This window comes from Acromyrmex echinatior, chromosome 1 (genome assembly GCF_024713525.1).
Source record: "Acromyrmex echinatior isolate Ae372 chromosome 1, ASM2471352v2, whole genome shotgun sequence".
In the NCBI taxonomy this organism is placed as follows: domain Eukaryota; kingdom Metazoa; phylum Arthropoda; class Insecta; order Hymenoptera; family Formicidae; genus Acromyrmex; species Acromyrmex echinatior.
The window spans coordinates 285,931-309,808 of record NC_141852.1 but is presented as its reverse complement, the minus strand read 5'-3'; the positions used below and the strand labels follow the sequence as shown (position 1 = coordinate 309,808).

The following is a 23,878-nucleotide window of genomic DNA, read 5'->3' as shown; positions in this document are numbered from 1 at the left end:
AGTGGGTCAATTTTGCGTTTCGAGTTAAAGGTTGACAAAAGAGACCCGTGGAGACCTTTAGTCGAAGATGAATTTTTTTTATAACAAAATTGCGGCTAAAAATATTGGATGGATCGCGTTTTAATTGCGATATTCATAATCAGGAAAGACTCGTACAGAGCGATTTTTTTGTAAAAAGAGAAAAAAAAATTTGTTCTGATATCTCACTCGATGTGTACTATAGTTGAGGTGTATATGATCTTATTAATAAAAATTTTCAAGAATCAATTTGCAAAACTGGCTTTGTACGAGCCTCCTAGTAATATAAAAAAGAAATCCTAAGATTTCATAAAGAAATATTGTAATATTTCTTCAAGAAGAAAAATGAGCATAACTTAGGTCACCAGAATTGCACGTTCTGCTATAGCTGATTGCTAATCATAGAGAAATTCTTCACAGAGTTGAATAAAAAAAGGTAATAGGTTTCCTTGTCTTTCTTGATGGCATTGACAATTCTTGCCTTCATCGTGCCGAAAGTGGCCGAGAACTAGACAGCATGAGACAACCTATTGAAAAAAATCCTCTTTCGATCTGTCGCGCTTGGAACGACCGAAGACCGAAAATGCTTCCTCAGCGATCTCGGCCGCTCGGTGTATATCAGTATAAGGGCAATCGAGATAACATATAAATTTTAATAAATTTTAGTAATCATATACTTTTCCCATTAATGTACGAGGTCTGTTCAAAAACTATCGCGAATTTTGTGTTTTTTCAAAAATTATTTATTTATTCATGAATATCTATTTTGTCCCCTTCAAAGTAATCCCCATCAGATATTATACACTTGTGCCAACGTTTTTTCCAATCCTCGAAGCACTTCAAAAAATCATTTTTTGTGATCTTGTTCAGCTCCTCCTTCAATGCCGTCTTTATCTCCTCAATCGTAGCGTAGCGTCGTCCTTTCATGGGCCTCTTTAGTTTCGGGAACAAGAAAAAGTCACAGGGGGCCAGATCTGGGGAATACGATGGCTGCGGCATCATTAGTGTGTTGTTTTTGGCCAAAAATTCGCGCACAAGCAACGATGTGTGAGCAGGGGCGTTATCATGGTGCAAAAGCCAATTTTTGTTCTTCCACAAATCCGGGCGTTTCTGGCGGATTGCTTTGCGCAAATTGCGCATAATTTGCAGGTAATATTCCTTATTGATCGTTCTACCCTGTGGCAAGAACTCATGATGCACCACATTGCAATCGAAGAAAACTGTAAGCAAAACCTTCACATTCGACCGAACTTGGCGCGCTTTTTTCGGTCTTGGCTCGTGCGGCAGCTTCCATTGGGATGATTGAGTTTTGGTTTCCACATCATAACCATAAATCCATGATTCGTCACCAGTTATGACCCTCTAGAACACATTTGGGTCGTCGCGGACAGAGTCCAACAGCTCCTTAGCAATGTTAATGCGATGCTGTTTTTGGTCGAAATTGAGCAATTTTGGTACGAATTTCGCGGCGACCCGTCTCATGCCCAAATCATTGGTAAAAATCGAATGGCATGAGCCAATCGATATGTTTAGGTCCTCAGCAACTTCTCTAACGGTGATTCGACGATTGGCAATACTATTTTCTTCACTTCATCAATGTTTCGTCTGTTGTTGACGTGCTCGGGCGTCCGGCACGCTCTTCGTCGTTCACATCTTCTCGGCCCTCTGAGAACATTTTGTACCACCGATAAACGTTGCTTCGATCCAAGGTAGCTTCACCATATGCCACAGTCAACATTCGGAATGCGTCCGCGCACTTAATTTTGTTTTTCACACAAAATTTGATACAGATTCTTTGATCCATTTTTTGGAATAGGCAAAAATCGAAGACGAGCCAAAACACGTGCAAGCAAAGCAGCTGTCAAAAATTAACTGAATATTCAAAATGGCCGAACTTGTCGGCATAAGTGAGAGACATGAGTACCAACATAACGCCACAAAAAAATCGAAAATCGAATATACGTAACCCGCAGAAATTCGCGATACTTTTTGAACAGACCTCGTATAATAGCAAAAGTGATTTTAAAACGCAATAATTTATAAGATATTAATTATGATTTTTTATGGGAATTATACTGCGTTTATAAACACAGTTTGTAAGAATTTTATGTGGTCGCGTAAGGTGCGAGATCAACATGCTGAAGATCCTACGTTCTAATCCTATCATTTTTTTCTTTTTTTCATATATTTTTTCTGAAATAAAGTTATTAATAAACATATTAGGGCGAGCATATTTTTATATATTATAATTATTGAATTTATTTGTGTACTTTTAAAAGTTTTAAACGTACAATCAAAATATAATCAAACGTTAGAAAGAATATATTGTAGATAAAATTACTAAAACCATATTAGAGGTTGGATACAATATACATAAATTAATTTATTAAATCTTTATTATGTGTTAGTGAATAGTGTTAGTAAAAAGTTCAAATCAGATCTACACTTTGTTGAAAAGCGAGAAAAATTGGAATCATGAGTTAAAGTATAATATTTATAATTACGTTATATATGAAATTAGATGATGAAATCAACTACTTTATTTTATCTCTTTCCTGATATATTATTCTTGTTTTACAACTAATAAACAGAAGATGAAATAACAGAAATAGCGATGATGTCTTTCCAAATGCACTCGTCAATTTCAATTTCTATTTCAAAGTTGTTCTGTTTGTGAAAATAATTTCAGTATTAGGAGAGTGGCTTTTTATCTCAACACATAAATAAAAGCACGTGTAGCGAGATAAAAAGCTAATATTTTACAATGAAAGCACAGTATAAACTAAATTAAACATTGAATTGATTAATCAACATTTGGATATATAATATATGAAGAGAAGTTATTGTTAAATTAGTAAATTATTAAAAGAGGTTTTAATTAAAAATATTTTTTTCATTAATGCACTAAGGTCTGGTTGCATCAATGTTACTTTGATTTTAAGCGAAATTTAAAACTCTATCTTGTTTTAAAACCGAAAAGAGACAGGAACAAAGAGAGTTTTAAGCTTCGCTTAAAATTAAACTAACGTTGGTACTGGAGGTAAAAAGTTTATTTAATCTTAAAATTTTATTATTTTATATATTATAATATATTTATTTATATTTTTATATCAAAATTAAGAAAAGACTCACAGAAGAAGAGACAATAATTTTATTATTTTAATATATAATATTGATTTAAGAGTTTTTATTCGCTAGTCCGCCTACGAGTATTTATAAATATTTTATAAATATTTCGTCTGTCGGAGAGTAAAGTTATCAATTTTTACGTTTCAAGTTTCGTTATTTGTTACAACATTAGTCAGAGAAAATACTTTTTATATTGCGTTTTTCATTTATTAATTTTTCTAAAAAATGTTAGCGTATACTGTCTCGTCTTTATTTTATTAATATAATTGTGTAAAATACAATAAATAATTATTACTACAAATACTGATTATGTAAATATGTAAATTTGTAATCTGTTAAATGACTAATTATAACAATTGATGTTTAATCTGTCTGGTAGAAACTTTAATTCAACTAAAAAATTAATAATTCAATAGTCATATTAATTATACAAATTCTTTTATGATGTTTTATTAATTTGTATATATACAAAATTATTAAGTTTTTTGTAAAGACAAATAAAGAATATTTAAAATATCAATATTTTAATATATTTTAATATATTCGGAGGAGATCATGGTCATGAAAAAGTAATTTATTTGCTGTAGAAGAATCTGAAACGTCCTTTTATTCTTTCAAAATGAATATTTAATACTCTATAATTATAATTTCCTTTAAAGCTTGATTATACGCTATCGTACTTAATTGTTTGAAATATTAATAGGAGTATTAGATCATATTGCTACTATTAATTTATTACGAAACATTTATTAAGAAACATTAATTTGTTCATAGAGTATTTTTTTTGTACATGTGTATTTACAATGTATGCGTAATTATAAAATAACATTTACGCAAATATGTATATACCTGTATACAAAAATTCACAATTTGCAGTGGCGCCTGTTAGCCTTATTCCTTATTGTTTTCTGCTACAAAAAGCCAGAAAGGATTTTCATACCAAATCTTGAGTAGATACACGGTGTGACACAGTGTATCGTTACATCCTTGTTATTCGACAAGAATAACATGATTACTGTCTTGCACTGTGTCACTTGTAAGAAGATACATGACGCTTTATTGCAATACAAAATATAAAAATCAGGGCTAGAATTATTATATTGAAAAAAAACGAGCATTCCATCTAATGAATTTATTTTCATTGTAAAATTCATATTCTCTCTCTCTCTCTCTCTTTCTCTCTCTCTCTTCTATTTATTTTACTACTAAAACACTAAGACCCGTTGCATCAACATTACTTTGACTTTAAGCGAAACTTAAAGCTCTGTCTGTCTCGTTTTAAAGCGAAAAAGAAACAGAGTCAGAGTTTTAAGCCTTGCTTAAAGTCAAAGTAATATTGATGCAACTGGGCCTAAGAGCTTAATTTGGAATTATTCTGACATGAAGCATTTTTACTGTTTGGTCTATTTGAATATAATTTTTTCATAAAATCTGTTATTATTAAATTGAATTTTCTTATAATTAATTTATTTTTTATATATAATATGTACATAGATGTACTTCAGGACATTCAATTTTGGCTAAGGTGCATCAATTATTTGATTTTATATAACGTAATTATAAAAACTTTAACTCATTTAACTTAATTTTTTTTGCATTTGAACAAAGGAGTAGTTTTAGTTTGAATTTTTTACTACTCACTGACACAATGAAGATTTAATTTATTTATCATATTTATTTATTTATATTGTATCCTCTGATATGATTTCAGTAATTTTATTTATATTCATTCTTTGACTATATTTTGTTTTTGTTCGACTATATTTTGGTTGTTTGGTTTAAAACTTTTAAAGTGTACGTATAAATTCAATAATTATATAAAAATGTTCGTCCTAATATGTTTATTAATAACTTTATTTTAGAAAAAATATGTGAAAGAAAAGAAAAAAAACGTAGGATTTCCAGAATGTAAGATCTCCAGTTTACTGAGAGTTTATCTCGCATCTTACGCGCACGACCACGCAGAGTTCTTATTATGCTTCTTATATTGCTTTATGAACGTGGTATATAACGCGCACAGAAAATTGTAAATAATTAATATCTTGTAAGTTATCGCGTTTTGAAACCAATTTTGTTATTATACATTAATGGGAAAGGTATATGATTACTAAAATTTATTAAAACTTATATGTTATCTCGAATGCCCTTACTGATACACATCGAGCGACCGAGATCGCTGAGAAAACATTTTCGGTCTTCGCTTGTACAGCGACCAGAGCGAGAACGTCGGGTTCTCGCTCTCTTTTGTTGTCTCGTTCGCTCTCGACAGGAATCATATTAGTGTTCGTACATATATGAACACACAACCACATAAGATAGAGATGATATTGTATTATCTGAAATTGGCAGCTCTGAATCCAGAGCTTTAAGGTCCTACTACGTGAGGTCTCCAAAGTCAAATCGGAAATTGGCCCATCACTCCTGTCGATCTTTAAGTTTCGATTTTCGACACCTCACAATACTTGTGTACTTTGTAGTTCTGCGCGTAATGAGTGCGCCGTAATTAGATTAGATACGATAAGAAGAAAGAAATCAGGAAGGAAAGTCTTTCTTCCTGAAAAAAACATTTTTATCTCCGATTTCCGAAAATATCATGAATCTGGATGTTTAAAGTATATATAATTTTTGAAGATAAATAGGAAAACAATTGCAATGTCATTCTAAATTGTGTAATGTCCGGTTGCAAAATAGGATATAAGGACGTGGAAAGGAATATAGGAACGAAATTGAGTTCCTTTCAGATTATACGTTCTTTTTTAATCTAAGATTTCAACATATAACATAAAGTCCTGCATATATCGTTAGAATTAAGAAAAGACAGTACAAAGTTACTAGTCAAAGTTAGTACTCGTATCAAGTGCATGATGTAAATTAGGCCAATTAGAAGTTGTGCTTGCTTTCGAATTCAACTAGTACCTTACTATCATGGATCTAGTGACCGAGCGATTTCTTACTTTTTCCTGACTTATGAGTCTTTCGATAATGATAACTTATACTACATTTCATTATTTTCCAAAATGAAGTTTAAACATTTGTTCTAGAAAATCAAATGTATGTTTGTGAATTTTTAGAACTATTTTTTGAACTATTTTAAATAAGTAATATGAGACACCAAATTGAGCAGTGTTATAAGAGTTAAACTTAGAATACTATTATAACATATACTATTGAAAGGAGCATAGGCCTATAATCCCTGTACATTCGGCTGAAGCCGAGAAGATTGACAAGGATAGAGATAGAATGCATGCAATTAGCAATGTGCATGTTCCATACTGATATGCACGGAGTGAAATCGCCTTTTTTCATTGCTTTTCTTCATCCCGCAGACCCCCATGCGCACCAATATGGAGCATATGCATTGCTGATTAGGCGCATTCTATTTCCATTCTTGTCAATCTTCTCAACTTTCTATTTCCATCCTTGACAATCTTCTTGACTTCAACTATGCTCCTTCCAGTAGTATATGTTCTGAAGGATTAAATATCATTGATCTTATACACTTAATCGGGTTTAACATCCGTAATTATGAAGTTGACCAATCATAGCTGTTCCCAGACTTATATAAATAGACTGCTGACTCAATGTGATAGAAAGAGATGAACCTAATTTCGAGATGTCTTTGTTTTAATTCCCCTATGCGTATGTATATGCCCTGTCTGTAAGTATCGTGTGAATTTATCCATATAATTTATATATATAATTTATACATGTGTAAACGAGAGAACTCATATGGCCTAGTTTCCACAGAGGATTTAAACTGGGTTAAAATGTAAGAACCAATTAACTACAGTCGAGCATTCCTCTGTCGTTCGACTGTAACAGGGGAATATTCGACTGTAGTTGATTGGTTCTTACATTCTAAGCCTATGTCGCTGCCCAAGTGCTGTCTTCAAACATGGAGGTGAAGTTAGTAGCTACTTATAGAAGTATGTGCTGTTCCTTGGAAGAATGGAATAATTTGTGATTGACCAATTTCATAACTGCAGATGTTATTAAACCCGGTTAAGGGTTCTGTGTAAATGTAGTCAGTGAATAAGCAGGAAGACTTTTTGACTTAGTTTATAAAGAATGTTAAGTAACGATAAAACTCTTGCATAGAGGTAGAGCGGACTAAATTGAGTTGAAAAGTCCTCTACCATTTATTTTCGCAATAGTTAACAAGATATCAATTACTAAAAATCATCGTATATCGGTTTTTAATCACTTTTTACTCAAGTACTATCAACTTAAAAAAAAATAGCAAGCGACCAAAATTGTTTATTTTCTTCTCATAGAGCTCTAGAAGAGCTTTAAGAATTTTTTATCAACTTAATACTGCATTTTCTTATTGCAACTATTTTTACTAACATGAGAAAATGCGATACTAAAAAATTCTCAGAACTCTATGAGAAGAAAATAAATAATTTTTGTTACTTGCTGTGTTAAGGTTTTTTTGTATAGAAAGGTTATTTTTATGTTCTATTTGATTCATAAGTTTATTTATATTCTTGTGGATATAACCTAAGGTTATATGATACTGTGCGTTCACAAATACAAGTGGCCAATGTCTGCACTCTATCATATATTTTTTTTATGGTCTTGTTTGCGCGCGCCGTTTTTTGATGCGTTGACAAATCGGTTAAGTTCATTTATGTATTTTGTTTTTGCAATCTGAGATAAAAACGGATTCTGAAATATCTCGTGTTCCTGTTTCATTTTTCCTTCGTCATTTGGCGGATCATATAAAATTTTAGTTTAACCTTAATATGCTGTTTTTCTGTAAAGTTAAATAATTAAAGTTAGACAGCACTCCTACTGAAAAAATTTTGCTGAAATTATTCTGCGTTTTGGAACATTTTAGTGAAATTGCTGAAAATTATTGAAATTTTACTGAAAGTGAATTTTTCAGTTAATACAAAAATCACTGATATTTTTCCGAAAATAAATTGAATTTCTCTGAAATTTTTACTAAAAGTTCTTTGAAATTTTGTTGAAATTTTGCTGAAAATGAATTTTTTAAACTAAAAATTGCTGAAATTAAACTTAAATTTTTCTAAAATATTGAAATTTTGCTGAAAAATGTTCCAAAACATGAAATAATTTCAGCGAAATTTTTCTATCAGGGATTTGAGTAAAAAATGATTGAAGATCGATATTCGATTCATAATAATTAATGATATTAATATCTTGTTAACTATTGCGAAAATTATAAAATGGTACAGGACTTTTCAACTCAGTTTAGTCCGCTCTACTCCTATTGTCACTAATTCTCTCTATCTGCACACGAAAATTCTTTCATATATTATGGGATTCCTAGTATATGCATGTACATATACAGGATGTCTCATTTTAAATAATGCATTAAGATTTCTCGAAAACTGTGGTAGATATGGAAAAACGTTTCAAACAAAAGTTGTATGGTTCGGAGGGGGACATAAGAAGGTATTATTGATTTGACCTTGGATGGCGTCGCTAAAGTTAAGTCACATGAATTTTTTTTAATGGGACACTCTATTTTTGATGGCAATCTAATAGTTGATAAGAGGTTTTCAAAACAATAAAGTTATTTTTTATTACGTACTTTTCGACTTACAAGGCTTAAAAGTTACAGTACTGTTGGTATTAGCATTATGCAAGGTGTCCGACAGCTAAAACCTCTTGAATGTTGTTCGGGATCATGTCTTGGATAACATTTGTCAAAATCAAGACCATTGGAGATTATTTCTTTTATTTTCATTTTACGCTAAAAATTCATTTTTATGTAAAAATGAAAATAAGAGATACAACCTTCATTGACTTTAATCTTGATAAATGATATCCAGGATGACATGATCAGCATTCAAGAGGTTTTAGTCGTCGGACCTTGCGTAATGCTAATGCCGGCAATGCTGTAACTTGCAAGCTTTATAAGTCAAAAAGTACTTAATGAAAATGAACTTAATTATAGTGTTTTGGAAAGCTCTCAAGATAAGTTGCAAGAATGAAAAATGGGGGAATTCCATTAAAAACATTCAAAGTGACTTTGCCTCACCTTGACAACAACATCAAAGGTATCAATGGTACCATCTTACGTTCCCCTCAAAGTCCCAAAACTTTTTGTCTGATACATTTTTCCTTAAAAGCTAAAATGCACTGTTCAAGAGATAGAATTGAGGTGATCGATTGATAAAATGGGACAACCTGTACATACAGAGTGTTCGATAATAACTGCATAATCTCTTGTGAGTAGGTAGAACAAACTAACTGAGTTAAAAAGTTCTTTATCATTTTACAATTTTTGCAATAGTTAACTAGATTTTAATTTTTAAACATTGCCAAATAAGCGAATAAAATCAACACATAAGATAACTTTAAGATATTTTTCGAAGTTCTTTATGAAATAGTTTAAAGATATTTTTTTAAGAGCTTTTAAAGCTATCTCAAAGTCGTCTTCTACGTCGATTTTAGATATTTTGTTCATTGAGTAATTAAAAAAAATTACGAAAACTGCAAAATAGTAGAAGACTTTTCGACTCAGTTTAGTCTACCTGCTAACGAGAGATTATATAGTCATTATTGAACATCTTGTATATGTATATATATTTTTATATGTACATATATTTGTATTATATTGTATTATATTTTGAGAGAAGAGACATTACATGTCTTGCACGATTTTCTCTCTGTAATTCATATCGTTCACACAAATATATTTTTAAGATGCGATTTACATATGTATTAACATTGTATAATATCGTTACTACTTCAAAAATACAAAGCGAACATTGATTTTATGTTAACCGACAAGAATACGATATGTATTTTTTTTGTTGGATGGCACAAAAAATTGGAAATATCGTTAACAACTAATGTTCACGCTTCCCATTCAGCTGTCTTACGTCAATCGGTCGCGTTCGGATTTGTATAAGAGAATCCGCGGAAAACACCTTGATCCATCGAAGTCAAAATCTGCTCAGGCACTGGCGTAAGCCTTGGACGTTCAGTCGTGAATGCTGTATCAAAGTATTTCGTATCCAAAGTATGATCAAGTGCGGGCTTAAACGGTGGTTCTAATTGCCTTCTTTCTAATCGATCCCAAGGCAAATGCTATGAAATCAAAATGTTATTTGACTGCTATACATGATATATTATTGCCATTTAAAAAATTATAGTAATTTATACCTGAAAAAAAGCATGCACAGCGATTTCGTGAGCAGGTAGCCTCTTTCCAGAATCTTTCTCTAACAAATAGATAAGTATTTCGGTAGCTTCTTGACTTAAATATCGAGGTATAAACGGCCGTTCATTACAAATGCTCCAAAACAACTCGTCCTCATCGCATCCAGAAAATGGTGATTGACCAGTGAGCATTTCATACAACAGAACACCGTACGACCACCAATCCACAGCTTGATTATACTTAAGTCCTTTTATTATCTGGAAAAATGAATCATTACATAATTTTATCATTAAATAATTAATGATATTTTAATGAAAACATAGAGCGAAATAAAAATTTAAAGAGAATTATGATATACCTCTGGCGCCATGTAATCTGGCGTACCACAGAACGTATCGGCCGTTCTATCTAAGAAGATCTGAAGTTTACACATGCCAAAGTCCGCGATTCTAATATGACCCTCGAAATCGAGTAGCACATTGTCAAGTTTGAGATCCCGATAAACAATACCCTTCTTATGTAGAAAATTCAATCCAGACCAGATCTCGGCAGCATAAAAACGTGCACGCACCTCAGAAAATCGGCCAGACTTCTGTATGTGAAACATTAGATCACCTCCATTGAGATATTCCATAACAAAAAAGAGATGCGAATCAGTCTGGAAAGTGCAAAACAAGTGACAAAGATACGGATGTCTAGTCGCCAGCGTGAGGACCTTCCTTTCAATTAATGTGCATTCGACATCGTCATCCTCGAGAACCACATCTTTCTTTAAACATTTAACTGCGTACACACAGTCCGTGCCACGTAATTCCGCCAGCAATACTTTACCGAAGCTGCCTTTACCCAAGACCTACGAAATAGAATTAGAATTCATTATAGCATTTCAGTTTATTTTATAAACAATTTTATTTCTTTAACAGAAATATAACTAAACAGATATCTTGATATCCTATTAAGAAAGACGATATAGTTGCGAAATTATGAAGTAAAATTACTTATTTATTAAATAGGAAATTACTATAAAAAATATTTACCTTTTATATATCTTTTTTCTTATCATTGAGTCAATATAACAAATCATTTTTTTTCTTATATAATTAGCTATACTTTAATTGATATATTTTTTTCGAATACCTTTTTTTTTCTATTTTAATAATAAAAAAAATTAATTTTTTATTATTTTGATTGCTATAATAACATTTGATAACATTATGATTTTTTACAAACTTAAATTTATTAAATCAGAGATAGATCCTTTAGTTCTAATTTATAAAAATTATAAAATCAATTCATTATATTTCTTATTAAGAAAAATATACATAATATTAAAAAAGATATGATTTTATAAAAGAACTTTTCAACAATTTTGATGTTATTTGGTATCACAATCTCACATTTCGTTTGATTCATTTTATTTTTTTTTATATTTTTCAAAAACTAAAAGTAGAAAATTTTATCTTACTATATCAGAATAATATCAATGGGTGCATTCAGGGCCCCTATTTTTGAAAAGATACGTATAAAAAAATTAAGGAAATACTATAATATACGTTTATACATATTCCGTAAAACAGCAATCTCATTGGAATTCAGGCTTCATTAAATTCATGATTTTTTATTATATAAATAATAAATAAATATGAATAATTGTAAAGCTATAATATCCTATATATTATAATTTTTGCCGAAAAATTACAATTTTTTTCTCTGCAGTTATCATCTCTGTTGATAATTAAACTTTGACGATAACACTGAAATCACAATTTTAAGGCTTCTGACTAATCGCGGCGGCCATGTTGGAATCGTGAGATGAGAATTATGGCAGAAGTGAGGAACAACATGTTAATTTATGTTACGTGCCATTTTTAAATAAAGACAATTTGGATGAAATGAAATGACAAAATCACTTTAAAACAGTTGTAAAAATCGATGAAAACTATGCTCTCCTCCCTTGACAATCAGTAAATAGTCGTAAAAGGCACGTAAAGTGAGCCTATATTCGGGCAGAACACGATCCGATGTTGAAACGAGTAAAATATATTTTTACATAAAATTTCAAGATAGTTAGTTTTCATCGATAATTACTACTTTGATAAGTACGAGACAAGTCACATTTTCAATTAATAACAAAATGGCACGCAACATGAATTTTGTAGTCAAAACATCACTTTTCCACGCCTATAAGTTCAGTTATTTATCGTGGTGCGGCGTTGTAACGCACAAACAAGCACGAGTCCATGTCCGTATGCTCGCATGCCAAGAGTGAACGAGACAGCAAACTCTTTCTCATACTAGTCACTTGTTTTAAGCGACTGAAAATGCTTTGTCTGCAATTTCGGCCGCTCAATGGCCCAAGGCATGAATAAGGGGGGGGGGGAGGGCATCCTAAATAACATGTAAGTTGTAATAAATTGTAGTAATAGTGTATCCCTCCCATTAATCCAGAATAGTATAAATCATATTAAAATGCAACAGTTACGAGATATTTAATTGTTTACGATTTTTTATGCGCGTTATATTATAGTACCTCTCCTTCATAAACTCCTTCTAATATTCGAATAGTAAGAATAGTTTAATAGAAGTACAATTTTACCAAAAAAAATTTTAAACTATTTCTTTTCACAAAAGTCTCGAAAGGCCATTAGAAAAGAAATGCGTATGTTTGAGACTTGTGAAGAAAATATGCGAAAAAAAATCGAATAGTTGCAAAAAGCATGTTTTTCGCTTATGAAACGATATTGATTGTATAGAAAAAAATTCAGTATAAAAAATGTAGGTATTCAAAATAACTACAAAATGAGACGTGGAACATTAAAATCGATCTATTAGTAGTTTTCAGTAGAAAAAAATAAAAAACACCGAAAAAGATCTTTTTTCACTCGCTTTCTGTTTATTGAGATTTAAACGCAATGCTTTGAAATTCTCGTAAAATGTAGCCCTCATAAATCTAGTCCTAAACAAGCCTGAAATGTTCATTAGTTTTTGCAAAAAATCATTTATTCATTAAAAACTTGTATGCGAAAAACTTAATTTCTTCATCTTTGAGCAGCCGCACAACAATTTACAGAAGTGATTTTTCTTTTCCAAAATTATACTATCATGTACACTTAATAACAAAATGAATTTTTGCAGTTAAATTATTATAAAACGACTTTAAAAAGTGATTTTAAAAAGTAAAATATCTTTTTTCATATAAAAAAATGGAAATAATTCCGTTAATGTGTATTATATCATGTGTATTATATACAAATAGCCGTGTGTGATCTGACATTTTTCGACATCTGACATTTTTCTATGAATTTAAAAAAAAATTACCTTCCGATTATTAGGAGCCGAGATAATAATTTTTTTTTTCCAAAAAATCATGTGGTTCTAATTTTTTAGATTTAGAGTTCCATCTGACATCAATTTGTCAAAGAAGAATTTGAATTTGCTGTTGAAAAATTCTCGAATTTCTTGATGCCGAAAAAATTTGTTTAAAACCATTCGAAAAAGTTGAAGAACGCGAGCGAGGCAGTGCGCCAGGCGGAGTGAGGAAAGCAGTCGAGTGGGGATGATTCGCGCCGCTCGGCAATTCGTGCGTATTTGATTTCGTGCATTAAAATCTGTTAAATTTACATTTTCTCAGCAATAAATTGACGTGGAAATCTGATTTTTTTATCTGGGGTAGCTCGATGAGATATAAACAAATAGCTTAACCAAATGTTTTGCAAAGCAATTGTAACCATGAAATTTTTAGTTTTTTGTTTCTTGAATTTTTATTTTTTTGGTTTATTACTAAAAAATCACGTTTGAGTATGGAGTGCATGTCTGATTAACAAATTTAAGTCACCTTAGTTATGTTTCTTTATTTAATATGTTGTAAAAAGTGTCCAATTAGATAATTAATGTACGGAATTATCAGTACAAAATTGTTTTTGTGAATGTAATTGCAGATGCAAATATGACATATGTAAACAATTAATTATTTACAATTAATTAATTAATAATTTGCCATGTTAGTGTAAATGTTAGTGTAACTGTTAAATATAATTGTAAAATATATTTTTCATGTAACACTAATTTACTTTTATATTTGCGAAAGTTAGTTATATCTTTAACAGTTACGCTAACATTTGGCAAATTACTTATTAATTATTTGATATATATACTTATTAATTATTTGATAATGATATTTACATATATCATATTTGCATCTGCAATTAAATTCATAAAAACAATTTTGTACTGATAATTCCGTACGCATTTAATAATTTAATTATCCAATTGGACACTTTTTACAGCATATTAAATAAAGAAACATAGCTAATGTGTGCTTAAATTTGTTAATTAGCCATGCATTCTATACTCAAACGTGATTTTTTAGTAATAAACCGAAAAAATAAAAATTCGAGAAATAAATATTTTTTAAAATAAAAATTTCATTATTACAATTCGAGATTTTTTTAACAGCAAATTCAATTCTTCCTTGACAAATTGTGTCAGACGAAACTCTTAATCTTAAAAATTAGAGCCACGATGATTTAAAAAAAAAATTGTTATCTCAGCTCTTAATAATTTTTTTTAAATTCGTAGAAAAATGTTAGATTCTAAATGCTTCACTGTTATTTGATATGATATATAATATATTAACGAAATTATTTCATTTTTTTATACATTTTTATACATTTTTTTTACAAAAAAAGGTACTCACTTTTTAAAGTCGTTTTATAATAATTTAACTACAAAAAATCGTTCTGTTATTAAGTGTAAGTGATAGTGCAACTCTTGAAGAAGAAGAATCATCCCTGTAAATTGTCTGTTCAAAGATGAAGAAATTAAGTTTTCTGTAGACAGATTTTTAGTGAACAAATGGCTTTTCGCAAAAACTACATTTCAGGCTTGTTTAGGACTAGATTTACGAGGGCTACATTTTACGAGAATTTCAAAGCTTTGCGTTTAAATCTCAATAAACAGAAAGTGAGTGAAAAAAAAACTTTTTCGGTGTTTTTTATTTTTTTTCTATTGAACTAATAGATAGATTTTAATGTTCCACGTCTCATTTTATAGGTATTTCGAATACTTACATTTTTTACATCAAATTTTTTTCTATATCAATATTTTTCGTCTTATAAGCGAAAAACGTGCTTTTTGCAACTATTTGATTTTTTTCACATATTTTTTTCACAAGTATCGAATTTCAAACATGCACATTTCTTTTCTGATTTTTCAAGACTTTTATGAAAAGAAATGGTTTATAATTTTTTTCTGGTAAAATTATACTTCTACTGAACTATTCTTGTTATTCGAGTTTATGAAGGAGGGATATACTATAATATAACGCGCATGAAAAATCGTAAACAATTAAATATCTCGTAAACTGTTGCGTTTTAACACGATTTATACTATTCTGGATTAATGGGAGGAGAACACTATTACTACAATTTATTAAAATATACTTATATGTTATTTAGAATGTTCACCGCCTCTTATTGATGGGCTGCACTGAGCGGCCGAAATTGCCGAGAAAACATTTTCGGTCACTTAAAACAAGTGACTATAAGAGTGAGTATGAGAGTGTCGATTCTGTATCTTGAATGAAAATTATAAAAGTGAGCGAATTTACTAAAATACTGATTATTTTATTGATCAACACCTAGTAAATTTGTAGCTTTTGTAATTTTCACCTTGTTTGAAAACATCCAAGATTGGATGCTTTCCAATTGCAATATCCCTAGACATACGGTTTCATGAATACGGCGACACAAGTTGCGTTCTAAGGACCTATTCTTGAAAAGTATCGCATACAAAAAACTAGGGAAATGCTATAGTATATGTAATAGTATAATATTTCTCTAGTTTTTCATATACGATACTTTTCAAGAATAGAGTCCTAATTGTCCATTATCGTCGACACAACACTACACATCAGAATATCGATTATGTATCTTTCCCTAAGATGAAAACGTAAAAAGTAAAATTTTTTTGTATGATGTGTGTACCTATACGTGCATATATACATAACATTTTTCACTTTTCATGTTTCCATTTTAGAAAAAAAGTTATATGCTCGATACTCTGGGGCCTTAGTCTTGACAAGTATCGCATACTATAGTATTTCCTTAGTTTTACGTATGCGATACTTTTCAAGAATAAGGACCCTGTACTCAGTTGAGGGCTGTGTTGTAACAATTACATGTTGCTGCGGCGGCTATAAATGAGGTTGGAAGATGTGGAGTGGCCGGCACTTTTACTTTTTAATACAGAAAAAGCTACATTTAATCTAAGATCCGAAACGAATTTCAACCGTACACATTCTGTTCCAAGTGAATCGTGCACAATATTATACTTTGTGCATTCCTACGTTTGTGTTAAGATGTGTTAAGCAATTGGAAAGCATCCATTATTTCGAAAAGTAATCTGAAAAAAAAGAACTAAATCTTACCGGATCAAATTATTGCCTAGTGGCTCAATTTACATTGTGGATCGTGTACTTAATACAAGTATTAATTTGTAACTTTCTATTGAATTATCTTAATTTCCGCGATACGTGTAAACATATACATGATATGTATATTTAAGTAATCATTTTAATGGAAAGAATAGAAAGTTACTAGTTAGTATGTGTCCCTGAAAATTTCGTCGAAATTGTTTCATGTTTTGGAACATTTATTCTTGCTAAATTTCAGCATCTCGGAAAAATTTCAATTTAATTTTAGTGTTTTTTAACTGAAAAATTCATTTTCAGCAAAATTTCAAAGAAATTTCGGCAAAAATTTCAGAGAAATTTCAAAGAAACAGTTTGATTTCAGCGATTTTTTAATATTAACTAAAAAATTCACTTTCAGTGAAATTTTAGCAAATTTTCGGCAATTTCGGTAAAATGTTCCAAATGTGGAATAATTTCAGCGAAATTTTTTCATCAGGGGTATCAAATGCACGATGTAAAATAGGCCATCAAACATATCTCGGCAGATGAGCTCCAAGGCTGTGTTTTAAAATTTATTGCCAGTGCTGAAAATCTATATGTTACGTACATTATAGATTTTCAGTACTGGCAATATATTTTGGAACACAGCCGAAATTATATCTGGTCAGATATATTCAGATATGACTGTACATATCTACGAAGATCTGATTATATATGTTCATATATAACCATATATATAGCATAATCTAATCTTCGATGTCTTGTGTCTGCTGCTCAGGGCTCCTATTCTTGAAAAGAACCGTATACGAATAGAACCGTATAGTATATTATAGTATTTCCTTTAGTTTTTCGTATACGATACTTTTCAAGAATAGAGCCCCAGTTTTCTAAACATTTTATCGACAATTGTTGCTATCATTAACTAGCGACAGCTAATGACAATCGCGTTGTCTTCTAGGATTATCTTGTCATTGGCTATCGCTAGTTAACGATAACAATGATCATCGATAAGATGTTTAGAGAATCCCGTTACAAGGCTGCTATTCTGTAATTCGTTAAGAAATTGTGTATTCCACAATACATGATTTCTAATAGATTTTTTGTTCTCTGTTCCCTATTCCTTTTATTGTGTGGAGCCTCTAACGATATTGTTGCGCAGCTTTTTATACCATAAAATATTTTATGCAACGATGTCGTTAACTATCTTAATGAGTTATAGAATAGGTATCAGTCTCTGTATTCTGTAACTCGTTATGTGTTTACAACGATAGTTGCGTAGGTACTTTATATAGTAAAAAAAGCTGCTCGATTGTCGTTATGAATACATAATAAGTTACAGAATACAGAGGCTGGATTCCTATTTTTGAAAAGAAACGACAAAAGTCTAGGGAAATACTACAATTATGTATACTACATTACGTACTATAGTATTTTCCTAGAATTTCGTACACGTTTTTTTTCAAGAATAGCGGTATTTATTGAGCGATTGATTCTTACTTGAATCCATAATTAACAACCAATCGCTTAGAGAATAGGATGCATTCCAAAACTCATTGAAAAAAATGTGTTACAACTTTTTAATTGCTGATTATATCTTTAGGATGCTATTTCATTTCTGCGTTTTTGTCGTATGACAATGTGTGCAGAACAGAGAGATCTTCGGATTTCTCTATTCTATAGCCAATCGAAAGGCTTGAAAAATTTGTCATACAGTAAAAACGCACAAATAAAATAGTGGCCTTAAAGTCGATCCTTAAATTAATTTTTATACAAAATTAAACAAAATTGTCAAAATATGTCTCATTTCTACTGCAATGTTTTGATATATACTACTATTGAGAATATAGTTTACGTTACATATATGTATATATTTTTAATACTGATACATATTGGAATATGATTTGATTTTTAGTATAAAATATTATTTAGCTCTATTTTATGCATTCGCTTTTAAAAAATTATTTTTATCAAAACATAGATGAAAAATCTCATAATGTGCTTTTAATTAAGAGCTCAGACACAATGAAAGGAATAAAGAATAAGGAATAAGGAATAACATAGACTTATTGTGAAATTTTTTTGGGGGGAAGGGGGAGGGTTTCAATTAACCCAGGGATGTATCGTGCATCATTCGGAAAGACAATAAAAAAAGATTTTGTTATTGTACTGAAAAGAATGTCACCCCTGATGAAAAAATTTCTCTGAATTTCTCCGAAAATTTTTCTGAAAAAGTCTGAAAATTTTCCTGAAAATGTCCATATTTTCGGACACGTTGCAGAGCTTTTCAGAGAATTTTTCAGTATAAATTTAGATATTTGTCAGAATATTTCAATGACTTTTAAAGATTTTCATAAAATTTTTTACAATATATTCATAGACTTTTAGAATTTTTCAGACATTTTCAATGTGATACTTGAAAACAAATTTATATTTTAAGACTTATAAATTTTGTTTCTTTATTTAACAGAAGTTGTTCCATACAAGATATATGTAATAATTTTACCCGAAATTATTTTGAAAAACACACTTACCTAATGGGATTCGAACCTGGGACCTCTGGATTGTAAGTCTCCTACATTACATACTATACCACTTCTTCAACTGATAAAGCGTGTTATTTATATCTATTTAAGTTTCAGAGACATCATTGAATTCGCGTGAAATTCAGGAACATTCAGACCCTTGAAAATGATTTTCAAAGGATTCCTCTGAAAGCCTTTGAAAAAGTAAGATATTATCTTACTTATTATTAAAATTCTATCTTCAGAGATATCACTGTAATAAAAGTAAGATACTATCTTACTTATTATTAAAATTCTATCTTCATAGATATCACTCAACAAAATTCGAGGAATTTTAGACACTTGGAAATAATTTTCAGAGAATTTGCTGAAAATCTCCGGAAAGTAAACAGTCGTGAAAATTTTATTTCCAGAGATATCCCTTAATTCTCGAGTTTCAATGAAATTCAGAGACTTTTAGACACTTGGAGATGACTTTCGGATAATTCGCTGAAAGTCTCTGAAAAATGAGAAACCATGAAAATTCTACCTTCAAAAACATCACTGAATTCTCGAGTTTCAGCGAAATTCAGAGAATTTAGACACTTGGAGATGATTTTCGGATAATTCGTTGAAAGTCTCTGAAAAATGAGAAACTAGGAAAATTCTACTTTCAGAAACATCATTGAACTCTCGAGTTTCAACGAAATTCAGAGACTTTTAGACACTTGGAGATGACTTTTGGAGAATTCTCTGATAATCCCTCAATTTCTTTGAAAAAGCGTCTGAATGTCACTAAAAATCTCTGAAAAATGATTTCAGACATTTTCAACGAAGTTTTCAGAGATATTTTTTTATCAGGGATTGCATCAATTTTGTTATTGTAATTTACAACAATTTTTAACATTATTGAATTCCATTTGGATATTTTTACAACTTTTAATATCTTTTTATATCTCATTTTGAATAGGAAGAATGTTACATTTAATATCATGTAACTTTTATTTCTCATTTTAAAGACTTCTTTTTAAAAAAGAATAATACAGGTACTATAAGTATCAATTATAGCGTATTCTGTTTTTCATGATAAAAACAAAAATTTTCTATATATCGCATATTTTTTTTGTCAAAGCTCAAACTAACAAAAATATTAAAAATTATTTAAATTTTTTATAATGAGAAGAAAAAAAAATTTTATGTTACAGCAAAAAAACTCACACAAAGTAAAGTTATATGTTTTTTACATTTAAAAGTGAAAGAGAGAAGTTCGATAGAGTATATGTATATTGTCAATTCAAAATAAAATATTCTTATTAGTAAAGTAATGAAAAATTATTAGACACCAATCGATGTGAGTGGAAGTGAATGCTATCAGGATGTGCTAACAGAACTCTCTCAAAATGAAATAATTAATAAAAAATTTCGGGGAGGGAAGGGGGTTAAATCCTCCAAAACCCCCTCCTTGAATATGCCCATGAGAAATAAACAAATTTTACCCTATCAAAAACTATTATTTCGGTGTATTTGGTTTTTAGTAAGTTAAAATCAGTCATTCCTTATTCTTTATTCTTTATTCCTTTGAATATTGTGTTGAAATTATGTTTGAGCCATTTCTATCTTGCTGGAAAAAAACAAAGGGCTGCTGGTGAGTCAAGAAATTTATGGAACAAGGCTAATGAGAGACTAATGCTGTTATAAGAGCGAAGAGGAGATGTAAATAATACTCAAGTGTTGGAGGTTGTCTTCACACGATTTGTGTTAATTTATATCTCATGAAAATTGCGAATCGATGTTTGTGAACTTCTTTGTTTTCCCATTGAGGTGAGTCACACGATTATTACTGATTTTAAGTATTGAACTAACAGTAAAATGTTAATAATTTATATACCGTATTGATTACTGCATTTCTGTATCAATACGGTATATAAATTATTTTCAACGTGATATTATATTTTATTTTTTCACTGAAGAGAACTTTAAAGTAAGCCGAAACCTTCGATATAATAAATGAAGACAACCTTCAACACTTGAGTATTATCTCCTAACTCTTCGCTCTTACAACAGCGTTAGACTCTCATTAGTCTTGTTCTAATTTTTTTCTTTGAGTTATTAAACGTTGAAAAATGATCACTTTTGCTTCAACGTTCAATAACTCGACGAAGAAAAATCACTCAGTAAATAAGCAAATTGAAGATAAAGATTAACTCTTTCGACTGCCGTAAACCGCATTTTTATGAAAAATGAAATTTTACCTCACGCCATAGATCTTCGTGAAGTTTGTAAAAAATTTTCAGATTTGACGGGTATCAATTTGTCTCTGTATATCTCCAGAAATCCAAAGAATCAATCAGATTGAAATATAAATTACCGATTTCAAAAGTAGAGATTTCAAGCTTTCAAATGCTTTTTTGATTTTTTGTCTGCAATAATTTTTTATCAAGTTACAGTGTTCTGAATATTGCGCAATTTTGAGCGTGTCTTAAAGTGTTCTCTATTTTTTGTTGAATAGTGATTGTTGAGTAGTAATTTGTAGGTATTCAATATATGTTCATCTATTGTTCGTATCTTTTATCACAAGATTCAATGATACGTTTATAAAAAGCGACACAACATCCAAAGAATCTCCGAATTTTTAAATTTAAAACCAGAGAGTGTTCTAAATTAAAACTATTATTAACATGGCCGAGGGAATACTATAAGAAATTATTTTATGCAGGAAATTAGCTAGAGAGAGAATATAAAGCAATATTTTCAGCTGAAATTATAATGCGAAACAGATAATTCTTCTTATGAATCTTTGGCAATCGTATGCTTTTGTTGACAATAAATCGCTGAAATGTAAAGTCCTGAGAAAAAATAAATATTTTTTCTTAGTGAATAATCTTTTTGGAACTACTTTTTAAAAAGATTATTAAGATTTTTTTCATTTGCTGGACTGAATTTTTAATGATTGTAGAGTAAGTTATCTTTGAACATTTATTTAACTACATTTAGAGCATGGATGATCAGAATAATTGGTATCAATTATTTTGGCAAATGTTCACCTAATCTTTATTAATAAATATAGATCTCGGAAATTTACGGTTTATTTCATCGAGTTATTAAAATGGCCTTTGGCCAGTTTGGCTTAGAGTTGGACTAGAATTAATCTGAATCACGTGTATTTACATCACGTGAACTGATTATGACTCATGCAGTGTTTTCTATCAGGAAATCTTCCAGAGGATGAAGTGTCCATTTTCCAAGATTTATTATCAAGCAAAATTCTTGCATATTTTATTTTGTTTTTATAGAGAACAGTCATTATTAAGGATTTATTTGAGGATACTTGAAACAGAATTTGTACGAAATAGCTATATAAATATAGATTACTAGAATTAGCACATGCGCAACGCATTATTTTTAACGTCCAGATGCGCGCGACAAAACTTACCGCTCAACATAAACTTGGAGCATTCATCTAAATTACATGTTATTTTAAATTGAATATATAACAATAATAATGTAGTTTTAAGATTCTTAGTTTTTGCACCTATATTATATTATAACATAAAAAAAAGGATTTACGAAAATGTTTTGCATTATATATAAAATAAATTATAATTTTTTCATATACTATGAAAAACGCAAATATACACACACTGCAGTATAAATTGATAAAATATGTCACATTAGATTTTCTTCTACGTTTGTGGATTAAATTAATTAAAATGATCAATAAAGTCTATTTTTGTTGAAAATGTATGATATAATGTTCATTGAATATTCAATTATATGTATCTAATATATAACGAAAAGAAGTTGTCAATATATTTTATCAATTTATACTCTTGAAAAACTACTAAATGATAATAAATAAATTTATTTATTTTTATTATATATTAAAAAAATATTTTTCGACTATTTGTTCAAATAACATTTAAATAAACATATGTTTATCCTATATATTATCAACATTTTTTCATCGTATGCATTATTAATTGTTTTCTATTGATGCATATATGATATATATTTCCTTCTTATTAATCACTATTTAAAATTTTCCGTATGCATTATATTTTTATTATTTCCAGAATTTTATATTTTTTATTGTATAAAATAATATAATATTTTGTATAATTATGAGCTATTTATTTATATTATTTTATAAAGTATAATAATCGAATGAGAGTCAGGTGTTTGACTCTCATTTGCCTATATTATTTTTAAATTTAGAGAGTCCGTTAATTATAATTATTATATTATTTTTATTAAATTTATTTATATTTCAAATGTAATATCTAATGTACATATAAATTAAAAAAAGAGAGGAAATGATAAAAGGGAAAGAAAATGAAATAGTAGAAGACTAGTATGAAATAAGGAGATCGATTGTGTATCTTGAAAAATGAAAATTACAAAAATGAGCAAATATTTACTAGCATATTTATAATTTCATTGATAAATCAACTTGATAAATTCGCTCAGTTTTGTAATTTTCGCTCATTTTAAAATAATCGACCCAAGATCTATTCTTTTGTAGCTCAACTAAAGTGTACATTTATTATATACTCAGTAGCGCAACTCGCTGTCGATATTTTTTATGTCAACATATTCGAACTGAACTGCACATGCGCGAGTTAAGCGAGATAATCAATTATAAACCTGCTCTTCGTAGCACTATACTGCACTTTCTAAAAC

The 23,878-nt window shown here is 29.8% G+C and overlaps 2 protein-coding genes across 3 annotated transcripts in view; one reads left to right on the top strand and one right to left on the bottom strand.

The window, feature by feature from the left end:
• LOC147910745 (histone-lysine N-methyltransferase SETMAR-like) overlaps positions 1-23,878 on the top strand; it is a 90,457-nt gene that overhangs the window by 4,993 nt on the left and 61,586 nt on the right. The window lies entirely within an intron of this gene.
• The window catches only part of LOC105148513 (Protein kinase C delta), a 49,519-nt gene continuing 35,435 nt past the window's right edge, over positions 9,795-23,878 (bottom strand). For both annotated transcript variants that reach the window (XM_087403962.1, XM_087403965.1), the window contains 3 exons: positions 10,644-11,138; positions 10,288-10,542; positions 9,795-10,212 (listed from right to left, as the gene is read on the bottom strand). In XM_087403962.1, the coding sequence (XP_087260088.1) occupies positions 10,006-10,212; positions 10,288-10,542; positions 10,644-11,138 (957 nt within the window). In that variant the 3' untranslated portion in view covers positions 9,795-10,005. The remainder of the gene's footprint in view (positions 10,213-10,287; positions 10,543-10,643; positions 11,139-23,878) is intronic.